This window comes from Emys orbicularis, chromosome 2 (genome assembly GCF_028017835.1).
Source record: "Emys orbicularis isolate rEmyOrb1 chromosome 2, rEmyOrb1.hap1, whole genome shotgun sequence".
Taxonomy (NCBI): Eukaryota; Metazoa; Chordata; order Testudines; family Emydidae; genus Emys; species Emys orbicularis.
Genome location: NC_088684.1, coordinates 252,658,083 through 252,682,209, shown reverse-complemented (window position 1 = coordinate 252,682,209; position 24,127 = coordinate 252,658,083). Strand labels below are relative to the sequence as shown.

At 43.4% G+C, this 24,127-nt stretch overlaps 1 protein-coding gene across 1 annotated transcript in view; it reads right to left on the bottom strand.

Moving 5' to 3' along the window:
• Window positions 1–24,127, bottom strand: part of CDK6 (cyclin dependent kinase 6) — a 173,827-nt gene that overhangs the window by 38,695 nt on the left and 111,005 nt on the right. The window contains exon 4 of the mRNA XM_065398990.1: window positions 47–156. Coding sequence (XP_065255062.1) covers window positions 47–156 — 110 coding nt within the window. The remainder of the gene's footprint in view (window positions 1–46; window positions 157–24,127) is intronic.

Genomic DNA, 24,127 nt, shown 5'->3' with positions numbered 1-24,127 from the left:
ACAATTTTCACATTAAAAATACTGATGATAAAACAATATTTCTTACTTCCGACGGAACATTTCTGCAAATATGCAGCCAACACTCCAGAGATCAACTGGTGTTGCATAACTGGATTGAAGCAAAACTTCAGGAGCTCTGTACCACAGAGTGACAACCTGTAAAACAAAGAGGAACATATTAGGAGAAATATTCAATTGCAGAAATATCAGCTAGTGTGTGGGGTTGCCCAGTGACCCAGATTGCCTTAAACTTGTACGGTCTCACACACTAAGGATGGTCAGGTTTGATCACTGCTTAGATGACAGTCCTCTAAGGAAAATCCAGGTGCTGCCAGAAGTGGTGTGGAGGAGTCAATAGGTGGGATTATTCCTTCTGAATCGTGGTATTAGAAGGCACTGTACACTCATTTAAAAAGATGAGTCAAAAAACCTAGTCCCAACTCACTTATGGCCATTAAAGCTTCCATGGCATATTCTGCAGAAGTAGGGATATTAAGTGTGGTGTCTTGACCAAATTCCAACCTGATTAAATATATTCTGCTGACCTAAAATCGCTCCCTAAAATCTACTGATCTGGAGACAAATTGTAAATTGTCATATCTCTACTGAAGTCAGTCCTCCAGGGACTGTGTCTTATAGGTATTGCGATGTACTAGGGGCTGCGTGAGTAATGCAAATTGGGCCCACAAAGATAAACCAGACAGTTAATATTTATTACTTTGTTTCCCCACCATAGACCTAGATACAGGTGGCTCTGACTGTACACATTAAAGACTAAGGCTCAATTATGAACCTTCCAGCATGCCTGCACTCAGTCAGCATCCCTGACTGAGTCACCACATGGCTGGGGCACAATTTCAGAATCACAGCTTGGTTCCACAGTTGCCAACTTTCACACAGTAAATAAGCACCCCGACTTTCACAATAAGCCAAAAATCAAGCTAATCCCATTTCAAAACAAGGCCAAAACAAGCCAATCCCTAAGAACCCCAACACTCTATGTGATCATGTAGTCTGGGACTGTGGGGGGCACGCTGTGCACCCCGACTCTCTCCCTCCCATGCCCGTTTGCCCCTTGCCGATCAAAAAAAAGAAGCAACAAGCTACAAGCCAAACAAGCAACAAGCCAAAAACTAACCAACAAGCAACTCACAAGCCAATTAAGCCAAAAACAAGCCCAATTTCTGCGCTTTTTTCGTGGGTTCCTGCTTGGTTCCTATCCTATGCCTCGGTACAGTTACAATCCAGCCCTAAAGAAACAGGATCTTCAGCTGAAGGACAATACTGTATTGGTAGTATGCTGTAGTTATAAACTACAGACAATATTATAAAGAGGGAACTGGGTTCTCATAATTATTGCATTAATTTTGAGATACAAAAATACGTGTTGGAAAGTGCAGTGTTTCTCTAGGCTCATGAAACTGAAATTAAAAAAGATACAGAAAAAGAAATAATTTCAAAGTAAAAGATAGAAATAGATTTAAAATTCATGTTATTTAAAATGGTGAGTGCTGAATTTAAAGACCAGTACTCAGCAACATATGACAAAGGTGGGTTTTTTAAATAACAACAATATAATTGTCCTCTAAGCAGAAATAACAATGCAAGTAATCAGCTGAATTTGCTGGTCGGAACCAGCTGAAACAAAAGCAAATACAACATTTATTACAATCATTACATGCCCTGACAGCGTCTGGAGGTGTTGAATGGATAGAGGAGGGAAGTTCAAGGATATTTACACAAGTGTCATATTTGCTAAAAGTTCTTTTACATGCTTTGATCTCTATTCATAAAATTTATTTTTGAAACAGTTCAATAACTTTGTGCAAACTAAAGCTGAGCTGAGCCAACTTTGACTTCAAGATACATGCCCATGTAAACTGGCACAGCAACAGAAGAAGGTATAATATAACCCCATTCATTTTCTCTGATTGGTTGGTACCAAATAGGGATGCTTTTCTAACATATGTACATGGGAAGGTAACTCTCCCTCAGAAGTTCATTCCAATGAAGGACGAGAACTTTAATTTGAGGTCAGGATGCCATTATGAACACCATTGATAAAGGCTGCCCAGGGAATATGCTGAATCAGGTGGAGTTCCTTTTTCAATATTTTGTTTAATGATATTAATGTATTTCTCAATGTTTGGACTGCACATATATTCTCCTGCAGCCTTTGGGGAGAAACCAATGGGATAGGAAAAATTACTTTAAAAAATTCGGAAATTTCTAGGGTCATGAATTTCCACATATTCTTTTTTTTCCAGATGTAGGGGCAGTCGCCTAACAGAAGGGGAGGAGCAGTGTGAACTGAAGATCTGTAGGAGAAACAGGACCAAATCTTGCAGATTCTGAACTTGAGATCCAAGTGCCCCCCCCCCAAATGAAGGGAAATTATTTATCCTTCATAACTGTCGTTCTTCAAGACGTGTGGTCCCTATCTGTAGTCCACTGTGGGTACACATGTGCTCCATGTGCATGAGACCAGAGAATTCTAGCAAGTAGTGTCCATTGGGCCACACCTGCACCTTTGCTCTCCTTTTGCTCTGTGCTGAGAGTATAAGGGGTGGGGCTGCCCCACGCCTCTCCAGTTCCCCCATTTACTGTGAATCAGAGAGGGTCTGAAGCAGAGAGGAAGGAGGGGGGGTAGTGGAATACAGATTGGGATCACACATCTCAAAGAACTCCAGTTACAAAGGGTATGTAAGTTTCCTTTCTTCTTCGATTGCCGATCCCTATGTGTATTCTGCTGTGGGTCACTGACAAGCAGCACTTATAGAGGAGGAGGGTGTGAGGATGCAGGTGGTATGGTTGCTTGTAAAAACCACTATTCCAAAGAATACATCAATGGAGGAGGCTTGGACCAAGGCACAATGCCTTGTGAATGTGGGGGTGGAGCTTGTTGCTGCCTTGCTAATATCAAGCAGAGGTACTTCTTGGAATGCTGCTACTGAGGCTGTCTGTATTCTTGCAGAATGAGCCCATACTCCATGTGGGGGAGGAAGGTGTGCCAGCAGATAGGATACAGCCAGAGATCCACTTGGAGATCCTCTGGGGGGAAACAGCTTGTTCTGCTTTGGCAAGAAACAGCCCAGGTGACTTACTGATCTATTTTGTTCTCTGTAGAATAAGATGCCAAAGCTCATCTCATGTGGCAGGAATGAAGTCTCTTCTCTATGCTGGAAGCATGGGGCTTTGGGAAGAACACAGCTAAGTGGCTAGTCTGGTTTATGTGAAATTCCAATACTACTTTAGGGGGTGAATTTTGGATGCAGCTGTAGCAAAACCTTCTCTTTATGAACTATAGTGCAAGGAAGGTTCACCTACCAATTCATCCGAGGTGATGGCAGTGAGGAAAGCAACCTTCATAGACAGGTGAAGCATCAAACAGGTAGGCTGGGCTTCAAAAGGTGGTGTGGATTTTTCACACCCCTGAGCAACATAGCTGTGTTGACCTAAATTTTAGTGTGAACCTGGTCTTAGATTCCTGGCATATCACTATAGCAGTCGGCATGGATCTTTAAGCAGTATTGGCAGCATCAACTGCAGCTTGTAATGAGGGTCTTGCCACTAAACTGCCCTCATCAATAAGAGCTCAAACTTGAGCCCTATCCTCCTTCTTCAGGTGCTGGGTCCTTATTTGTATTCCACTATTGATACACATGCGCTTTATCTGTCTGAGACTGGAGAATTCTAGCAAGTAGTGTCCATTGGTCTGCATCTGTTCCCTGCTCTCCTCATGCTCCGTGCTGAGGGCATAAGGGGCAGTGCAGACTGACACATTTCCTGTTCCTTCTTATCACCGCATGGCCTGAGAAGAGTTCCAAATCCCCTCAGAAGAGGTCCAGGACTCCAACACAAGCTACTGGATAGCCCAGCGCCTACAGGCTCTAGCTGAGTGGCACTCCTAATCCATGAGGCCATACTGAAACCAGGAAGAACTGTGTGGCACACGTGAGAGCAAAAAAGCAGCACTTTGTCCTGACAAAGGGAGCAGAGTTATTCTTCCATGCTGCCCCAAACTCCACAGTCATGCAAGCAGCCATGGAAAAGTCCAGACACCACCACACAAAGGCCACCTGGCTGGTTCAGGAGGCGAAGAGTTTAGACCTTATGGAAGAAAGGTGTTTGCTGCCACCAGTCTCTAATTTAGAATTTCCAACTTCCGGGCCCTCTTGGCAAAATATGATTTTTTGTTTTATTTTAAGTTCCTGGACTTTTAAAGACAAGTTACCCCCGAACTGGGTGTTTCCCATTCCATCGGCTCCCTCAGTGTGACGGTGAACTGCTCTGGGGCAGGGTAAAGGATTGAATGCTGGTCAGACCAGCACTAACCTCCGTGACAATTTACCCCAGAACTGCAGTTCCTTTCCCAGGGAAGCATGCCACATACAGCAGCTGCTCCCTTCCTGCTGGCCACACACCTCAATTTGTAGCAGAGAGCCAATGTGAACTGTACACTCAGAGGGGACGCTGCTATTTACAGAGGACTGGGAAAGCATGCAGCATGGGAGCTGCTCCTTCCACATGACCACCGCCTGGCCCACTTCCCTGAAACTTTGCTCCCCTCTGTGCTGCACACACACACGAGTATGTGCGTATGTGTTTATCTGTATATCTAGCTACCTAGAGAGAGGGGGCATCTGGTTCTTAATAATTTGGGAATTTAAACAATTATACACTGTAAAAAAAGGCATGCAAGTTTATTTCTGACAAATATCTGATTGCTTCATACTGAGAGGGGAACTTGTTTGCCTTGGGCTGCGTTCTGATAAACTGAACTTTACCATCTACCTACAAAAGGGCCCGAGTCATATCAGGGTTTGTAATGTGCAAGTTTGAATTTCAAGATGTGAATCTCAAAAGGATTGTTATTTATCAAATGTCAACTTGCACATAAGTAATAACCACAGATAATGCCTATCTTGCTAGGGATCCTCTTTTAAGAAATACAGTATGATGTAGTTTGGTTTTGACACAGAATTTCACTCACTCTTTCTCACCATAGAAACCAGGCAAATATTTGTGGACATTCCATTAACATTTACAGATAAGTAGAAATGAAAATTATTCTGAACACAGGATATGGTGAGCTGAACAACTAGCTCATCGCTTCCTCTTAACACTGCTCTCTGTCTTAGTGCTTAGGTAAGCCACATAATCAGTGAGGAGGGCCCTGTCGTAGAGAAAGAGAGAACTTCAACATTACAGCTTGATAAAGTAACATTTTTAGCATAAAAAAGCATGCATCTGCATTTTTATGTGTTGCTCAGCTATGCTTAACCCTTTATACCTGACACCACTAAAATGGAATGTTGGGGCCACAATTGTAGCAAGGGGGGTTCAGTGATCCTGTTTCAACTTCAGTCCTCTGATTTAACAAGCTCCTCTCTTCAGCTGCCTCTCTTTTTTCCCAGCCTGTTTGGTTTCTTCAGCTCCTCCTTCCTTGGGCTCTCCCAGGTCCTTCCAAGTAGACAATGTCACCTTCCAGTTCCTCTCCCTTCGCTCTGCCTTCCCTCCATATGCCAGTTTCTCCCTTGCTTCTTCTACTCAGAACACCTCTGCTGCCCCTACACTAATCTCCAGGCGAATACTCCCTCAAACCTTGCCACTTCCCACTCATTCTTACCTCCCTCACTTTCTCTAATCTGACACCCCCACCACCTTCCCTTTGATTCTCCATAATTTCACCCAGTCTTCTTCCCTTCCTCTTGCTGCATTCAAACCTTCCCATGCCAAATGCCTGCTGTCCTATCCTGTCCAGCTGCCCTTTGCTTTCTCATCAATCGGATGTTCAGGTGGACTAGACCATGAAACTAATAATTTATCTGTTAGTCATGGGGTGGCCAAAGTACGGCCCGTGGGCCGAATCCGGCCCACCAGCCGTTTTAATCCAGCCCTCAAGCTCTCACTGGGGAACAGAGTCTGGGGCTCGAGCTGGCGCTCCAGCCGGGGAGCAGGGTTGGGAGCCGCTCCACACAGCTCCCGGAAGCAGCAGCATGGCCCCCCGCCGGCTTCTATGTATAGGGGCAGTCAGGGGGCTCTGGTTTGCACGCTGCTCCTACCCCAAGCACTGCCCCTGCAGCTCCCATTGCCGGGAACTGCGGCCAATGGGAGCTGCAAGGGTGGTGCCTGCGGACGGGGCAATGTGCAGAGCCACCTAGCTGTGCCTCCGCGTAGGAGCCAGAGAAGGGATATGCCACTGCTTCCGGGAGCTGCTTGAGGTAAGCACCACCCAGAGCCTGCACCCCTGAGCCTCCCCCCGTGTCCCAACACCCTGCCCCAGTCCTGATCCCCCCCACCCTCCAAACCCTCAATCCCAGCCCAGAGCACCCTCCTGGCAGTAGCGTAGCTAGTGGGGTGCAGGGGAAGCAGACGCTTCCCCCACCTTTCCAAAAGCGGCCGGAGGAGCGAGGGGGGACGCAGGCTGGCGGCCCGCAGCGCGGCCGGCAGCCATGGGGGGGCGGCGGGCGCGGTGGGAGGAGTGGGGGGGGCGCGGCCGGAGGAGTGGGGGGGGGTGCGGCATGTGGGCCGCAGTGCGGCCAGCAGCCGTGGCCAGAGGAGCGAGGGGGGGCGCAGGCTGGCGGCCGGAGGAGTGAGGGGGGGGACAGGCTGGCGGCCCGCAGCGCGGCCGGAGGAGCGAGGAGGGGCGCAGGCTGGCGACGGGCAGCCGCGGCCAGAGGAGTGAAGGGGGGTGCAGGCTGGCGGCCCACAGCGTGGCCGGCAGCCATGGGGGGGCGGCGGGCGCGGCCGGAGGAGTGGGGGGGCACAGCATGGCGGCCAGCAGCCGCAGCCGGAGGAGTGGGGGGGGGCACGGGGGTGGCACGTCAGGGCCGGAGGAGCCATGGGGGGGGGAGGGGCAGTGCGGCCGGAGGAGGAGCCGAGGAGGGCGTGGCCAGAGGAGGAGCCAAGGGGGGCGCCTTTTTTATGTTTGCTCCCCCTCCTCTTAGAAGCTGGCTACGCCACTGCCTCCTGCACCCCAAACCTCTCATCCCCAGCCCCACCCAGAGCTCATACCCCCAGTTGGAGCCCTCACCCCCACCGTGCCCCAACCCCCTCCCCCAGCCCTGATCCCCCTCCCGCCCTCCAAACCCCTTTGTCCCAGTCCGGACCTCTCTCCTACACCCCAAACTTCTCATCCGCAGCCCCACCCCAGAGCCTGCACCCCCAGCTGGAGCCCTCACCTCCCCCTGCCCCCCATCCCATCCCAACCCCACCCCGAGCCCGGACCCTCTCCCAGAGCCCTCACCCCAACCCCAATTTTGTGAGCATTCGTGGTCCACCATACAATTTCTATTCCCAGATGTGGCCCTCGGGCCAAAAAGTTTGCCCATCCCTGTGTTAGTCCAAGAACAAAAAGGCTGAGAGTAATTTGTAGATTGGGGCCTAGTAGAAATGCTTTCCCCACCATACCAAATCACAATTCAGGTCTTCACTCACCAGACAAGCAGGGACTAAAGCTGACTACAGTGGCTACAGATCACTGCTCTTTCAGGTCAAATATCAAATGATCCAGGCAGCATCTCCAAATGAAAATAAATGAAAGAAGCTTCTTGGTGATATTATAAAAGCAATTAATGTGCAAAATTCTACCAAAATGTCATCTGGTTTCCTACTTCTGAAAGAGGAAGAAGGAAATGTACCCAGTGCAAAAGTATGGGGGAAGAAGAGCTGAGACATATACAGGGGCAGAGCTTTGCAGAGCTCTGAAGGAGAGGGCAAGGAGGAATATAACCTTCTGTGAAACATAAAATTGTCCATCTTAATGTATCAGTAGATTCTAGGAGCATCTGACATCAGCAGTTTCAATCCCAGCCACTTTCAGCCATTTATATCTGTCACAAAGCCAAGCTATAAGCAAGTATCTGCTCACTAGGAGTGAAATTGAGAGCGTCAACACAAAACCTATGCACCATTTATATCCCACTTAAATCCCATTTAATTCACAGGGGTGAATTTCACCTTAGGCTAGCTGTTTAGATTTCAGTAGCATCTACACCATGCTAGGCACTTTCCAAACACAGATGAAGACACAGTCTGTGTCTTGAATAGCATACAGTCTAAAAAAGGCAAAGACACACAAAGGGTGAGGGAAGGGGATGAGTAACATACAAGTAAAGGACTAAATTTTGGTTTTATCATAAGCCCTAAGGCCTTGTCTACACTACCGCTTAAGTCAATATAAGTTACGTCACTCAGGCGTGTAAAAAACCACCTCCCTGCGTGACATAACTTACATCGACTTAACGCAGTGTCTACACTGCACTATGTCAGCTGGAGACGCTCTCCTGTTGACATAGCTTCCACCTCTTGTTGAGGTGGATTAATGACATCAACGGGAGAGCGCTCTCCCATTGCGTCTTCACCAGACCTGCTAAATCAACACCATGCATTGATCACAGTGACGCTGATTTAGCATGGTAGGGAAGACAAGCCCTAAGTAAAGAGCAGTGCATAATTGCACTGCCCCAGGAGCAGACCAGGGATCAGTTTGTGACTCAGAGGGGAGGTATTCTGTGCCAATACCAGGGCCGGCTCCAGGCACCAGCCTGGCAAGCAGGTGCTTGGGGCGGCCACTCCGGAGAGGGGCGGCACGTCCAGCTGTTCGGCGGCAATTCGGCGGACGGTCCCTCACTCCTGCTCGGAGCGAAGGACCTTCCGCCGAATTGCCGCTGCAGATCGCGATCGCGGCTTTTTTGTTTGTTTGTTTGTTTGTTTGGCTGCTTGGGGCGGCCAAAACCCTGGAGCCGGCCCTGGCCAGTACACAGGTACACTGGCTCAGCTATATTGACTTGCATGTTTGTGGGGGTGGGGTGGCAGGTGGGGGATTCAAGGCTCCACTTACCCCTGCCCAGCCAAACCTCTTGCCCAGAGCAGTGGCCATGCCGAAGCTACTCATCTCACCTCTCTGTGACCCAGGACACGTAGCTGCACAGGACAGTAAGGGGGTACCTTATTCCCTAGCAGGGCCGGCTTCAGGGTTTTGGCCGCCCCAAGCAGCCAAACAAACAAACAAACAAACAAACAAAAAAGCCGCGATCGCGATCTGCAGCAGCAATTCGGCGGAAGGTCCTTCGCTCCGAGCAGGAGTGAGGGACCGTCCGCCGAATTGCCGCCGAACAGCTGGACGTGCCGCCCCTCTCTGAAGTGGCCGCCCCAAGCACCTGCTTGGTAAGCTGGTGCCTGGAGCCGGCCCTGTTCCCTAGACATTCCTGATGCGAGCACTGGTTTACCTTGGAATGCTGAGCTCATTGGATATCGCATTTGTAGGGGAAATGGCAATAGTGAGATGGCTTCCTATTGAGACTTAGTGCTTAGAGACATTTTTGAAAAATTTCTTATTGGTGAGCTCAGAAGTATTGTTTCACATTGTGAAAATTAAAGCTGTAGTTATGCTTACTCATCTGTAGAGTTCAAGGCTATTCTTGTTATTTGCTCATCTAAACATATTTAAGGATAAACTAATAATTTCATTTTTTGATGAAAATTTACTTCTGTGGGCTTTGAATCAGGCCCTAGTTGAAGACAAAGGGATTCTTTGCAATTACTTAAATGGGCTCTGGATCAGTCATGAGGGAGGGAAACATCTGTAGAGAATACATGAGCTGTGATAGCAGATACATTTTTATAAGGATCTATCAGCCACATACAGTAAAAGGAAGACTGCACTACATCTTCAGGTTTTGCATTCTGGTAACTAGAATTCATTCCACATTTAGAACAAACTTTTTTTGATGTCTATGGGCACGAGTATCCATTTATTTAATAATTTGGGACACAACACAAAATGGAAATGCAATGTTAAAACTTGTTTCCCATAAAAAAAATCCCTCAGTGTGTGGGAAATTAATCTTGTGTCCTAACCAAGAGCTAAAACTTTCTACAGAGCTAAGGTACAATGGGTATGGAATGAATGTTATGAAATATTGTATGAATATCCTCTCCATGAAGACAAACTTTGTGATAAATTTTATTTACACTGATTCCTGTAATTTCTTTTTCCTACCAAATAACTTCTGCCAGGGGGGTTGATTATCATGGAAAACAATAACAGGTAAAAGGAATAGCAGTGAAAAGTGTCTATCCCCAATCTAAAAGGTGAGGAAGTAAGAATGACAAGTCAGTGGAAGACATGGATAATCCAGTTTATAAAGCTACTGCTAAATCAAAAATTTTGGATTACTTGCAACAGAGGTCCACTCTGTAGTCAAAGGCTTTTTATGACACAGTATTCCCTGAATTGTTACTGACACTAGATTTACATTAATCTGGGGCAACCTGCCTGAACCTGTGATGGACTATGGACTTGGATTGCTAATAGGGGGTGACACTGAATCAAAGATAGAAGCCAGTACCTTGATTATAATTGTACATGAATTTATGACAGAAACTGAATAATATGAAGAACAGATAAATGGGTCTTTCCTTTGGTATCCGTTAGCTATAATTCTTGCTTCACTGAGGGGAAGGTGTAATTGCATTTTTTCCCTCAGTATCTTTAAATATATATGAGGGTCAATTATAGTATAATTAGGCAGGCCAAAAAAGAATTTGAAGAGCAACTAGCCAAAGACTCAAAAACTAACAGCAATTTTTTTTAAGTACATCAGAAGCAGGAAGCCTGCCAAACAGTCAGTGGGGCCATTGGACAATCGAGGTGCTAAAAGAGCACTCAAGGAAGGCAAGGCCATTGCAGAGAAGATAAATGAATTATTTGCATTCGTCTTCACCACAGAAGATGTGAGGGAGATTCCTACACCTGAGCCATTCTTTTTTGGAGACAAATCTGAGGAATTGTTCCAGATTGAGGTGTCAATAGAGGAGGTTGTCAAATAAATTGATCAGTTAAATAGTAATAAGTCATCAGGAGCAGACAGTATTCACCCAAGAGTTCTGAAGGAACTCAAATGTGAAATTGCAGAACTACTAATAGTGATATGTAACCTATCATTGAAATCAGCTTCTGTACTAGATGACTGGAGGATAATTAATGTGATGCCAATTTTTAAAAAAGGCTCCAGAGGCGATGCTAGCAATTACAGATCGGTAAGCCTAATTTCAGTATTAGGCAAATTGGTTGAAACTATAGTAAAGAACATAATTATCAGATTCATAGATGAACATGATTTGTTGGGGGAAGAGTCAACATGGCTTTTGTAAAGAGAAATCATGCCTCACCAATCTATTAGAATTCTTTGAATGGGGGTCAACAAACATGTGTACAAGGGTGATCCAGTGAATATGTACTTAGACTTTCAGAAAGCCTTTGACAAGGTCCCTCACCAAAGGCTCATAAGCAAAGTAAGCAATCATGGGATAAGATGGAAGGTCCTCTCATGGACTGGTAACTAGTTAAAAGATAGGAAACAAAGTGTAGGGGAATAAGTGGTCAGTTTTCAGAATGGATAGAAGTAAATAGTGGTGTCCCGAGGGGTCTGAACTGGGACCAGTGCTGTTCAACATATTAATAAATGATCTGGAAAAGGTGGCAAAGACAATGCAAAATTACTCAAGATAGTTAAGTCCAAAGCAGACTGCGAGGAGTTACAAAGGGATCTCACAAAATTGGGTGACTGGGCAACAAAATGGCAGATGAAATTCAATGTTGATAAATGCAAAGTAATCCACATTGGAAAACATAATCCCAAATATACATACAAAATGATGTGGTCTAAATTAGTTGTTCCCACACAAGAAAGAGATCTTGGAGTCATTGTAGATAGTTCTCTGAAAACATCCACTCAATGGGCAGCGGCAGTCAAAAACGCTAACAATGTTAGGAACCATTAGGAAAGGGATAGAAAAGACAGAAAATATCATAATGCCACTATATAAATGCATAGTCCGCCCACATCTTGAATATAGTGTGCAGATCTCGTCGCCCCATCTCAAAAAAGATACATTAGAATTGAAAAAGGTACAGAGAAGGGCTACAAAAGTGATTCAGGGTATGGAAAAGCTTCCGTATGAGGAGAGATTAAAACAAAGGGGACTTTTCATCTTAGAAAAGAGACGACTAAGAGGGGATATGATAGAGGTCTATAAAATCTTGACTGTTGTAGAGAAAGTGAATAAGGAAATGTTATTTACTCCTTCTCCTAGTTCTTATGTTATATGGTCACCCAATGAAATTAATAGACAGCAGGTTTAAAACAAACAAAAGGAAGTATTTCTTCATATAACGCAGTCAACCAGTGGAACTCGTTGCCAGGGATGTTCTGAAGGCCAAAACTATAACTGGGTTAAAAAAAGAACTAGATAAGTTCATGGAGGATAGGTCCATCAATAGCTATTATCCAGTCTGGTCAGGGATGCAACATCATGTTCTGAGTGTCCCTAGCCTCTGTGTGCCGGAAGTTGGGAGTGGACAACAGTGGATGGATCAGTCACTGATTGCCTGTTCTGTTCATTCCCTCTGAAGCACCTGGCACTGGCCACTGTCCGAAGACAGGATTCCGGGCTAGATGGACCATTGGTCTGACCCAGTATGGCCATTCTTGTGTTCTTATGTAGTTATGTCTGTATGTCTTTGTAAAGATAGAGGTCAATGAAAGCATTAAATGTCTTCTCAATCTCCTTTGAGACTTTAGAGACGCTGATATTTTTCACAGTTATCCATTTTACAGGTCCCTTAAGGACTAATTTAATTCATAAAGAGTTTCATTTAATACTAGCAAAATTCTTCTTCTGTGTCTTCTCCTTTTGTGATTGTGGCTACAATGTTTTTAATGAACCACACCTGTGCCTTTCCCCCCCCAACTTGCTATGAGGCATTCTAGCTCATTTCCCTATTCAAACCATGGGCAGAGCATGAACTGCTGGCTAGGGAAGGCTAGCCCCCAGCCCCGCTCCTTCTGACCGAGGCCCTGCCCCTTTTGCGCACCCCCTACCGGAGCCCAAAGACCCCACCGCCACCAGTTTCTGCCCCAGGCAAGGCCCCCAGCCCCGAAGCACAGGGAGGGTGGACGACACAGCCACAACCCCCCAGCCTTAGAGCGCCGGGAGGGTGGGCAGCGTGGCTGCAGCCCCGGAACACTGGGAGGGCAGGCAGCATGGCCCCTGCCCCCCGTTCCAGATTGCCAGGAGGGCAGGCAGCACGGCCCCTGTCCCCCCCAGTCCCGGAGCACCAGGAGGGCAGGTGGCAAAGCCCCAGCCCTGGAGCGCTGGGAAGGCAGGCGGCACGGCCGCAGACTCAGAGCGCTGGGAGGGTGGGCGGCGTGGCCCCAGCACCACCGAAGCTTCGGAGCACTGTGAGAGTGGGCAGTGCGGCCGCAGCCGTGGAGCGCTGGCGGCACAGCCCCAGCCCAAGCCAGGGCCACCATGCATGGGGACTGAAGTCATGCTGAGTGGGAAGCAGGAGGAGGCCTGGGGCGGAGCATGGGTGGGGCCACGCCTGGCTGTTGGGGGAGGAATAGCCTCCCCCCAGCCTATGATACCTGTCACCCATGATTGAAACATTTCTGTTTCATGAAAGAATCTGTAAGATAACTTTTATAGACACATAAGATCTCTAATGTTGCTCTAAGACTAAATTATTTAGCTCAATTCTTGCTCATAGGATTTTCACATTATCTCTGGGCTGAGGCATCTTTTTTAGCTCTATTTTCTTCTGTACAAAGAATGAGATTATACAGCCATCTCAATATTGGCTTCATGGTTTCCCATAATAACTAAAAAGCATCTCCAGTGTTATTCCCAACTGTTCAGTTGGATTTACAGTGGAACATGGTTGAAACTTTACTGCGGATCTCCTACTGAGCGGTTTCATATTCAGGATGATTTTTAATGACCTGTAACTCAAAAACAGCTTTACCAATTTTCTTCAGACTTTGCAGAAAATTTCTCCATGAGTAACCATGACAATTTTCAGGACAAATCAATTTTACTAGACGGAGTTATAGGGTGCTAAAAGTAAGGCTTGACATGGAACCTGGCTTCAATCTTAACTATCCTCTCTCTGCATTATGCATGTTTCTTGCCTTTTAGGAGGGCTCTCCTGAAGCTCCACTGAAACAAATAAGAAGGATGGATGTGATTTCCTAACCAAATACGCTTAAAAATGGGTGCGTGCTCTGACAACACAGTATTACATAATTTGATGAAAATATGGTATTAAGGAATCATTTAAGAAGCAAGAATTAATCTGTTCATGTGTCAGCACCTGCAGTGTGGAAGTAAATAAAAGTCTTTATGTACTGAGTGATTTCTCTATACTTTCCCCTTATCTTCTGCCAAATCTTTATTGAGTACTCTAGGTTTATTAAGAAAGAGGGGGCTCTCTTGGCTGAGAGTCTGTCTAATCTAATCTCTTGATTAATCTCACATGATTAATGAAGAATTAGAGGAGGCTAATGTAATTAATGCAAATCAACAAGGGTTTTGGAAAATAGATCCTGTCAAATGAAACTGATATCTTTTTCTGATGAGATTAGAAGTTTGGTTGATAAAGGTAATAGTGTTGCCATAATATACTTAGACTTTGGTAAGGCATTTGACTTGGTACTGCACAACATTTTGATTAAAAACTAAAATGACATAAAATTAATATGGCACACATTAAGTGGATTAAAAACTGGCTAACTGATAGGTCTCTACATATACTTTTAAATGGGGAATTGTCATCAATCAGGCGTGTTTCCAGTATGGTCCCGCAAGGATCGGGTTCTTTGTCCTATGCTATTTAACATCATCATCAATGACCTGAAAGAAAACATAAAATTATCAGTGATAAAGTTTGCAGATGACACAAAAACTGGGGGAGTGGTTCTGATTCAGAGCAAGCGTACAGTATGTGTTTTAATATGGCTAATTTATACATCTAGGAACAAAGAATATATGCCATACTTACATGATAGGGCAACCCTAACCCAAGAAGCAGTGACTCTTAAAAAGATTAGGGGGTCATGGTGGATAATCAGCTGAACAGATCTCCCAGCATGATGCTGTGGCTATAAGAGTTAATATGATCCTGGGATGCATAAACAGGGGAATCTCGAGAAGGAGTAGAGACGCTATTTTACCTCTGTGTTTGGCGCTGATGTGACCACTAATGGGATACTGTGTCCAGTTCTGGTGCCCGCAATTCAAGAAGGATGCTGGCAAATTGGAAAGGGTTCAGAGAAGAGCCATGAGAATGTTGAAAGGATTAGAAAACATGCCTTATAATCATAGACTCAAAGAGTTCAATGGGGAGGGATAGCTCAGTGGTTTGAGCATTGGCCTGCTAAACCCAGGGTTGTGAGCTCAATCCTTGAGGGGGCCATTTAGGGATCTGGGGCAAAAATTTGTCTGGGGATTGGTCCTGCTTTGAGCAGGGGGTTGGACTAGATGACCTCCTGAGGTCCCTTCCAACCCTGATATTCTATGATTTGGCTTGGCAAAGAGAAGGTTAAGGGGTGACTTGATCACTGTCTATAATACCATGGGGTATTTAAATATTTAATAATAGGCTCTTCAATCTAACAGAGGAAGGTATAACACGATCCAATGGTTGGAAGTTGAAGCTAGACAAATTCAGATTGGAAATAGAGTGTACATTTTTGACAGTGAGGGTAATTAACCGTTGGAGCAATTTACCAAGTGTTCTGGTGGATTCTCCATCACTGACAATTGTAAAGTCAAGATTAGATGCTTTGCTAAAAGATATGCTCTCAGAATTATTTTGGGGAAGATCTGTGGTCTGTGTTATACAGGAAGTCATGCTAGATGATCACAATAGTTCCTTCTGGTCTTGGAATCTATGAATCCCTCAAAAGTACACATCATCATAATATCCTATCCATCATGTAGTTAAGGTGACAGATAATATTCCCTGCACAACATATTCTGGAGTTTCCAGATTTTATTATAGTATTGGATAAACATTTAGGCTTGTATAATTCATTCTCCAAGTAATAGATCTTCTATTATTACCCATCTGCCTTTGATTCCATTAGAATTATAGGTATTGTTGGTGAGAAGGGTTCCTTCATTGGTGAAATGCAACCTTCATACTACATCTTTTTATAGAAGTATTAAAATCTTTTTTCCTTTTATGGGATGGGTGAATCAAATTGCTCCAATGGGCTTTTAGAAAGTTCTTCTATTCTACTCTTGGTTCTAGGCAGATAACATACATAAAAATCAAAAAAGAGTCCTACAAAAAGTGGAAACTAGGTCATATTACCATTGAATATAAACAACTAACACAAGTATTTAGGGACAAAATTAGAAAGGCCAAGGCACAAAACGAGATCGAACTAGCTAGAGAGGGTAACAAAAAAGGGTAACAAAAAAACATTCTACAAATACATTAGAAGCAAGAGGAAGACCAAGGACAGGGTAGGCCGGTTACTCAATGAAGGGGGGGAAATTACAGAAAATGTGGAATTGGCAGAGGAGCTTAATGACTTATTTCGGTTTTCACCAAGAAGGTTGGTGGTGATTGGACGTTTAACATAGTGAATACCAGTGAAAATGAGGTAGGATCAGAAGAGGCTAAAATAGGGAAAGAACAAGTTAAAAATTACTTAGACAAATTAGATGTCTTCAAGTCAACAGGGCCTGATGAAATGCATCCTAGAATACTCAAGGAGCTGACTGAGGAGATATCTGAGCCATTAGCGATTATCTTTGAAAAGTCATGGAAGACTGGAGAGATTTCAGAAGACTGGAAAAGGGCAAATAGTGCCAATCTATAAAAAGGGAAATATGGACAACCCGGGGAATTACAGACCAGCCAGCTTAACTTCTGTACCCGGAAAGATAATGGAGCAAATAATTAAGCAATCAGTTTGCAAATATCTAGAAGATAATAAGGTGATAAGTGAAAGTCAGCATGGATTTGTCAAAAAAAAAAAAAAAAAAAAAATCATGTCAAACCAACCTGGTAGCTTTCTTTGACAGGGTAACAAGCCTTGTGGATTTGGGGGGGAGGGGGGGGCGGGAAGAGTGATAGACATGGTATAGCTTGACTTTAGTAAATCTTTTGATACTGTCTCGCATAACCTTCTCATAAACAAACTAGGGAAATGCAACCTAGATGGAGCTACTATAAGGTGGGTACAAAACTGGTTGGAAAACTGTTCCCAGAGAGTAGTTATCAGTGGTTCACAGTCATGCTGGAAGGACATAACGAGTGGGGTCCCGCAGGGGGATCAGTTCTGGGTCCAGTTCTGTTCAATATCTTCATCAATGGTTTAGATAATGGCATAGAGAGTACACTTATAAAGTCTGCGGACGATACCAAGCGGGGGGGAGGGGGGGGCGGGAGGGTGCAAGTGCTTTGGAGGATAGGATTAAAATTCAAAATGATCTGGACAAACTGGAGAAATGGTCTGAAGTAAATAGGATGAAATTCAATAAGGACAAATGCAAAGTACTCCACTTAAGAAGGAACAATCAGTTGCACACATACAAAATGGGAAATGACTGCCTAGGAAGGAATACTGTGGAAAGGCAGCTGGGGGTTATAGTGGATCGCAAGCTAAATATGAGTCAACAGTGTAATGCTGTTGCAAAAAAAGCGAACATCATTCTGGGATGTATTAGCAGAAGTATTGTAAGCAAGACACGAGAAGTAAGTCTTCCACTCTACTCTGCACTGATTAGGCCTCAACTGGAGGCCTCAACTCAAGTGTGTCCAGTTCTGGGCGCCACATTTCAGGAAGGATTTGGACAAATTGGAAAGAATCCAGAGAAGAGCGACAAAAATGATTAGAGGTCTAGAAAACATGACCTATGAGGAAAGATTGAAAAAACTGGGTTTGTTTAGTCTGGAAAAGAAAAGACTGAGAGGGGACATGATAACAGTTTTCAAGTACGTAAAGGTTGTTACAAGGAGGAGGGAGAAACACTGTTCCTCTTAACCTCTGAGGATAGGACAAGAAGCAATAGGCTTAAATTGCAGCAAGGGAGGTTTGGGTTGGACATTAGGAAAAACTTCCTGTCAGGCTCGTTAAGCACTGGAATAAATTGCCTAGGGAGATTATGGAATCTCTATCATTGGAGAATTTTAAGAACAGGTTAGACAAACACCTGTCAGGGATGGTCTACATAATACTTAGTCCTGCCATGAGTGCAGGGGACTGGATTAGATGACCTCTTGAGGTCCCTTACAGTCTTATGATTCTATAAATCGCCTGTTCTTCAAGAGGTTAATATATCTCAGTACATGTGTCTGATGGCATAGTACACAGTAATGGTAATTTCAATGATATTTTCACTTGTGTTTCATGTTTGGATGTCAGTTTAATTAACTGATTTTGTGAAGTGATACAGGGTTGTTTTTGTTATTATTACATAATTATTATTTTATTGGTCAAACCAACAAGAAAAAAATCACTTAAATAAAAAAAAGAGAACTTCAGACCACATATACAACTCACTATAAGGTTCCTATTTCAATGTGTTCTCTTCTTTTTGATGTTAAGATACTTGTGCCTTGGAAATAAAGCAACAAACCTCAAAAACTACTGAAAGATAATGTGAGAATAAAGGAGACATTCATTTGCTTTGATGGTTTACACACAAAATTAATCAGAATTTTGTGTTTTATTTCTAGGAAGAACCACGTTACCTAGTATGATGATGTTGATGTAGAATATTTCTAGGTACATCCGTTGTTGGGGTGTGTGTGTGTAAATACAAATGTAAGGCACTTTACCTAGACATAGTGGCTTTCACCTCAAGAGTCTTCTGTGGATTAGACAGTTGTCTGTAACTGCTACTAGAAAAGAAAACTAGCTCTGAATAGGAGGTAATGCTTTAACCATTGGTTAGAATTCAGTGCTTACCTCAAAACTCATACAAAGAAATTGCTTTCCATTTAGCACATTTCAAAGAATTCTTTTGAATTATATACGGATATTATAAGCAGAGTGCCTAGCAACTTTGTTTCTGAGTCACTGAATGAAACTTTACTTGCATAGTGGTCTAGCTTTATACAAAAATAAAGATCTTGAAACAGCATCTAAAATAGGAGATGTGGCAATAGTGCCTAATCCAAAACCCATGGAATCCAATGGGATACTCCCACTGATTTCCATAGTAAATGGGAATTGAGAGTGCTCATCCCCTTAGCAAGGCAGTCAGCATCTCCATACTTAAGTCACAGTGTGTTAGAGACAGGCCAGTCCTCGCTTACAGACAGCCCCCCCAACCTGAAGCAAACACTCACCAGCAACCACACACCACACAACAAAAACGCTAACCCAGGAACCTATCCTTGCAACAAAGCCCATTGCCAAATCTGTCCACATATCTATTCAGGGGACACCATCATAGGACCTAATCACATCAGCCACACTATCAGAGGCTCGTTCACCTGCACATCTACCAATGTGATATATGCCATCATGTGCCAGCAATGCCCCTCTGACATGTACATTGGCCAAACCAGACAGTCTCTACGCAAAAGAATAAATGGACACAAATCAGACGTCAAGAATTATAACATTCAAAAACCAGTCGGAGAATACTTCAACCTCCCTGGTCACTCAATTACAGAACTCAAAATCACAATACTCCAACAAAAAAACTTCAAAAACAGACTCCAACGAGAAACTGCAGAATTTGAATTAATTTGCAAACTGGACACCATTAAATTAGGCTTGAATAAAGACTGGGTGTGGATGGGTCATTACACAAAGTAAAACCTATTTCCCCATGCTAATTTTTTTCTCCTACTGTTACTCACACCTTCTTGTTAACTGTTGGACATGGGCATCCTGATTATCATTAAAAAAGTTTTTTTCTCCTGCTGATAATATCCCACCTTAATTGATTACTCTCGTTATAGTTAGTACGGCAACACCCATTTTTTTCATGTCCTCTGTGTATATATATATCTTCCTACTGTATTTTCCACTGCATGCATCCGATGAAGTGGGTTTTAGCCCACGAAAGCTCATGCTCAGATAAATTTGTTAGTCTCTAAGGTGTCACAAGTACTCCTTGTTCTTTTTGCAGATAAAATAATGACATTGACAGAGATGTGCTCTACAATGATAACAGTCATCATTTATTTCTGTTTTTCAAGAAATCAAGCCAAATGTTTCACCACCAAAAGTTTATCTAAAATTAAAACATTAATACAGGGATACAAGCTTACAAGAAAACAAACACCTTAATTCTCTTACATTATTCTAAACAAATAAGGGTTATAAGAAAGAATAGAATTCTAGACTATTAGACTGAAAGGAAATACTCAGTAGGTAGTAGCTCGATACAGTACCTTGGAATACATGTATTCGTCCAGATCCTCAGCTGGAATAAATCAACATGGCTCCATTGAAATCAATCACAAATTTACACCAGCTAAAGATCTGGCCCATGATTTTAAAAGACATAGCACCTGTTCCAGCTGCTTTGTCTGCTCTGACAGCACAAAGCAGCCATAAAACTGACTCACATCCAGTCCCCTGACTATTCCCATCAAATGGTGTAGAGTTGCTATAGTGACTCCTACACTACCCTTTCCCAGTCTCTGGGAGAAAGGGAGCATAGCAGGGACATCCCTATGACTGGAACACCCTTGGAGCCATAAGTAGCTCTTAGACCAGTGACCAGACCATGACCAGCTCCAGGATCAAGGGAGTGTAAAGGTGGCTTAAAGCCATCTTTGTGTCCCACCCATTCTGGTCTTGCACTGAGTCCCTCCTAGCCAGACTGGAGGATCTAGGCCATAGCATTTATATTTCGGCTTTGTAATGGACCCGTGACTCCCCACCACTAACAGAAACCCCAGACTCTGGTAATAAAGAAAAATTCTTCCCACTTCTTGAGGTGCTGTGTTTTATTTAGGTTCTTAAAAGAGCAAACGAAACCAAAGAAAAAACATAAGGCCACCATACACCTCTGCGGTCCTGGTTCCCACTACTGCTTTGACAGTCTCTAACAGTAGCAAATTATGCACAAAGAAACAGTGTCCCAGGGCAAAATGGACTCACCCCACACAGCTCTGTCTGGGCTAGAGGCCATGCTATGGGCTCCATGGCTGATGCCAGGCAATACCCCGTCAATGACAGCAGGTTAAACAGTTCCTGGTAGGGGTTGAAAAATCCAGGGCAAAGTAGGAAAATTCATAGCATTTGTCACAATCCTCCCACCTGCTCAGTTTTCATACAAACAGGGCACTTTGCAACAAACTATAGAGTTGGTCAAAAAAATAGAGACAGAAGGGAGGGGGAGGAGGCATTCAGAACAAAAAAAAATTGTAGAATTAAAAAAAAAAATTGTTGAAATTTCCAGACTTGCAAAATGTTTCTAACCACCTGCAATACATCCTAACTGGCTGGAACTTCTTTTCAAACAAACCCAGTTGTTTAACCCATTCAGTAGTAGAAGCAGGGGTAGCCAGGTTTATGTTCCTAGGGCCAACACAAAGTGAATTCTAATGTGAAGAAATATTTCAAAACGAACTCTAAGATCACTGTGGGTGAAATTAGAACAAATTTAGATGGAATATAAACATCAGAATTTGGCCTGTAAAAATGTTATCTTTAAAAAAGAATAATCTAGAAAACCTTGTGTCAAATATAAAGACTCTCATTGACTATCTTTGGACCAGCATTTTATTGTGAAAATGAAAAATGTATACTGTATGCACATTTTTGTTAGAAAACTGAATGGATGGATGTCCTTTTTGTGAAAGCAAAGGATTACAGCTTGGTATTCTAAATAAAAGGAAATAAGCTGGTGAAAATATTATCCAGGAGATATGTTTTTAGTTATTATTTTAATTAAGATACATAGTTATGAAATAATCCTGTGTTTAGGGCTAATGACTAGGAACTTTTTAACAGGCAAGAGATACAAATGTTATTTAAAATACACCTATTTGATGAAAAAGGGCCAGAATTTCAAACTTAGATGTGGTATTCGGTGTATCATGTGCACGTGCAATTAAAGGAAACGTGTGTACAAACTGGCTAACTGTGCATTTAAATGTGCCTAATTATGTATTTGATTATGCTTTTACCTGATCTGTACTCAAAAACATGGTAACAGTGCTCTCAAGTGCATGCCTAACTAATGCAAATGTGCTCACAACTGCACGCCTAACTAATCTGAAAATTTTAGGCAAAATGTTTCTGAGCTCTAAATTAAAAGTCTAATTTAAACTTGAGTAACCATTGACATATCTACAATTAAGAATACATCTAGATAGATCATACACCTGAAGTGGGTTAATATTCAGAAGGAACCTGAAATTTGATTAATGAAAGGTAAATTTTCAGCCACGGTCATTTATAAATCCCCTTTTTGTCACCACTTGGAGCTCTATTCACACTCAAGTTCCACTAGCTTCTTGTTAATGGAAACTCTCTGGGCTCTTTATGGTAAAAAGTCTGCCTAGAAGGGATCTCACAGTCAGGCTGAGGTTACTGAGGGGGTCTGGAGAAAGTCAGCACAGCCTCCAAAGCAATCATTGCTGGCTGGATAGGGGGAATTTAATTGTCCAGACAGCCTGGGGGAGGGCAGATTCAGCACATCCCTGAGAACCCTTTGCCAATGGTGCTCTTATGGAGCAATAGCTGAGAGTTAAACCTGTTCTACTACAACAACACCACAAAGGGGGCCTGGTGTGACAGACCTGGCAGCCCTCTTTGCAGCAGTGGCTCCCTGGGATGCAGCTGCCTCACTACTTCAGAAGGGTGCAAATTTCAACTCCCTCATCCTTGGGCCAGAAGAGGTGAATCAAGCCGTTTAAACTACTACAACCCCATAATTCACAGAACAGTACTATAAACACTGTAAACCCGCTGTAAAGCCGAAGTTAAAACCAGCAGATTCTATTTAAAACCTAATGGACACAACGCTGCATCACGAAGGGGAGCATAACATGAACTGTTGGAGATGTGGCAGTCAAACAGCAGACCTTACACTTACATTAAGGAAGTAAAACTTCCTGAAATATCCTTTTTCTTACAAATAATACAATCAAATATGTTATTTTCACATTAAGTGAATAACAGAAATAAACTACAAAGATATAACATGTAAATATGTACAAATATACACACATAGTACAAATTGTAGGAAGTAAATTGGTTGTTTCAGTCCAGTCAGAGTATGAGTGCCAGCAGCCCAAAAACCATCATCACAATTGGCACAAGCTAGTACCCATGCTCACAGTTTGAGCAGAGAAGCCCAGGATTTAATGGATGAGGAGACTGAACTACCCCCTCCCCTCCAGAGGGGGGACCTCTAGAAGTGGGTTGAAGCCTACTGGCCCGGGGCCTTGTGCTATACCTGTTCTGTGGAGACACTGACAACCTCTCTCCCCTGTGCTCTCAATATGGCACTTTTCACAAAACCCAAGTCACAAAACACACAAGATTGTTCAAGTACCTAATAGAAAACTCGGTTGTAAATAGCAGAAGATTCTCTACGTTGATATGAAGAATTTGAAAATTTAGCAGAATATAACAATTTTAAGGAAAGTCAGATTTTTGGCCTCAGCTATTTCACAGTGTAACTTTAAAGTTTATATGTATTACTTTTTGGTATTGTTTTAATGAAATCAGATCCCTCAAGAAATTAACTGTGGCTAACTTACTCTATTAGCCTGATGGTAAGGGTCAGTCTAGACCTCTGAAGAATCCAATCCAAAGTGGTTACACTTTTATGCCCTACCTATGAAGATACTTTTTTTTTTTTTACAGTTGCCTTTTGTATGTAAAGCTTCTTACTCAAAATCTATAAAACATCTTCTCTGAGTTTAAAGAACAGGAGTACTTGTGGCACCTTAGAGACTAACAAATTTATTAGAGCATAAGCTTTCGTGGGCTACAGCCCACTTCTTCTCTGAGATTAAGGGATACTAGTTTAAGAGACAGTACAAACAAGAATGTTCAAGGTAATAAGTGCTTTCATGTTACTAGTTCTCATGTTGGAGGGTAGTGGATCAGGCTAAAGGACAGAGAGATAAGAACAACATTGCTAGTTACTAACGAATGGCAGATAAAAGAGCTCTTCTGGGTTCTGATTAAGTGACAGCATTCTACACATTCCTCTGAGTTGAGAAAGTTTGCCTGAGAACAGCAGCTATGTTACATGTGAAGTACCACTAAACAAGCATATCTCTATGTTTTCAAATTCCAGAATGAGAACAGGTTCACCCCCGCCCCCGCACTTCATCTGAACA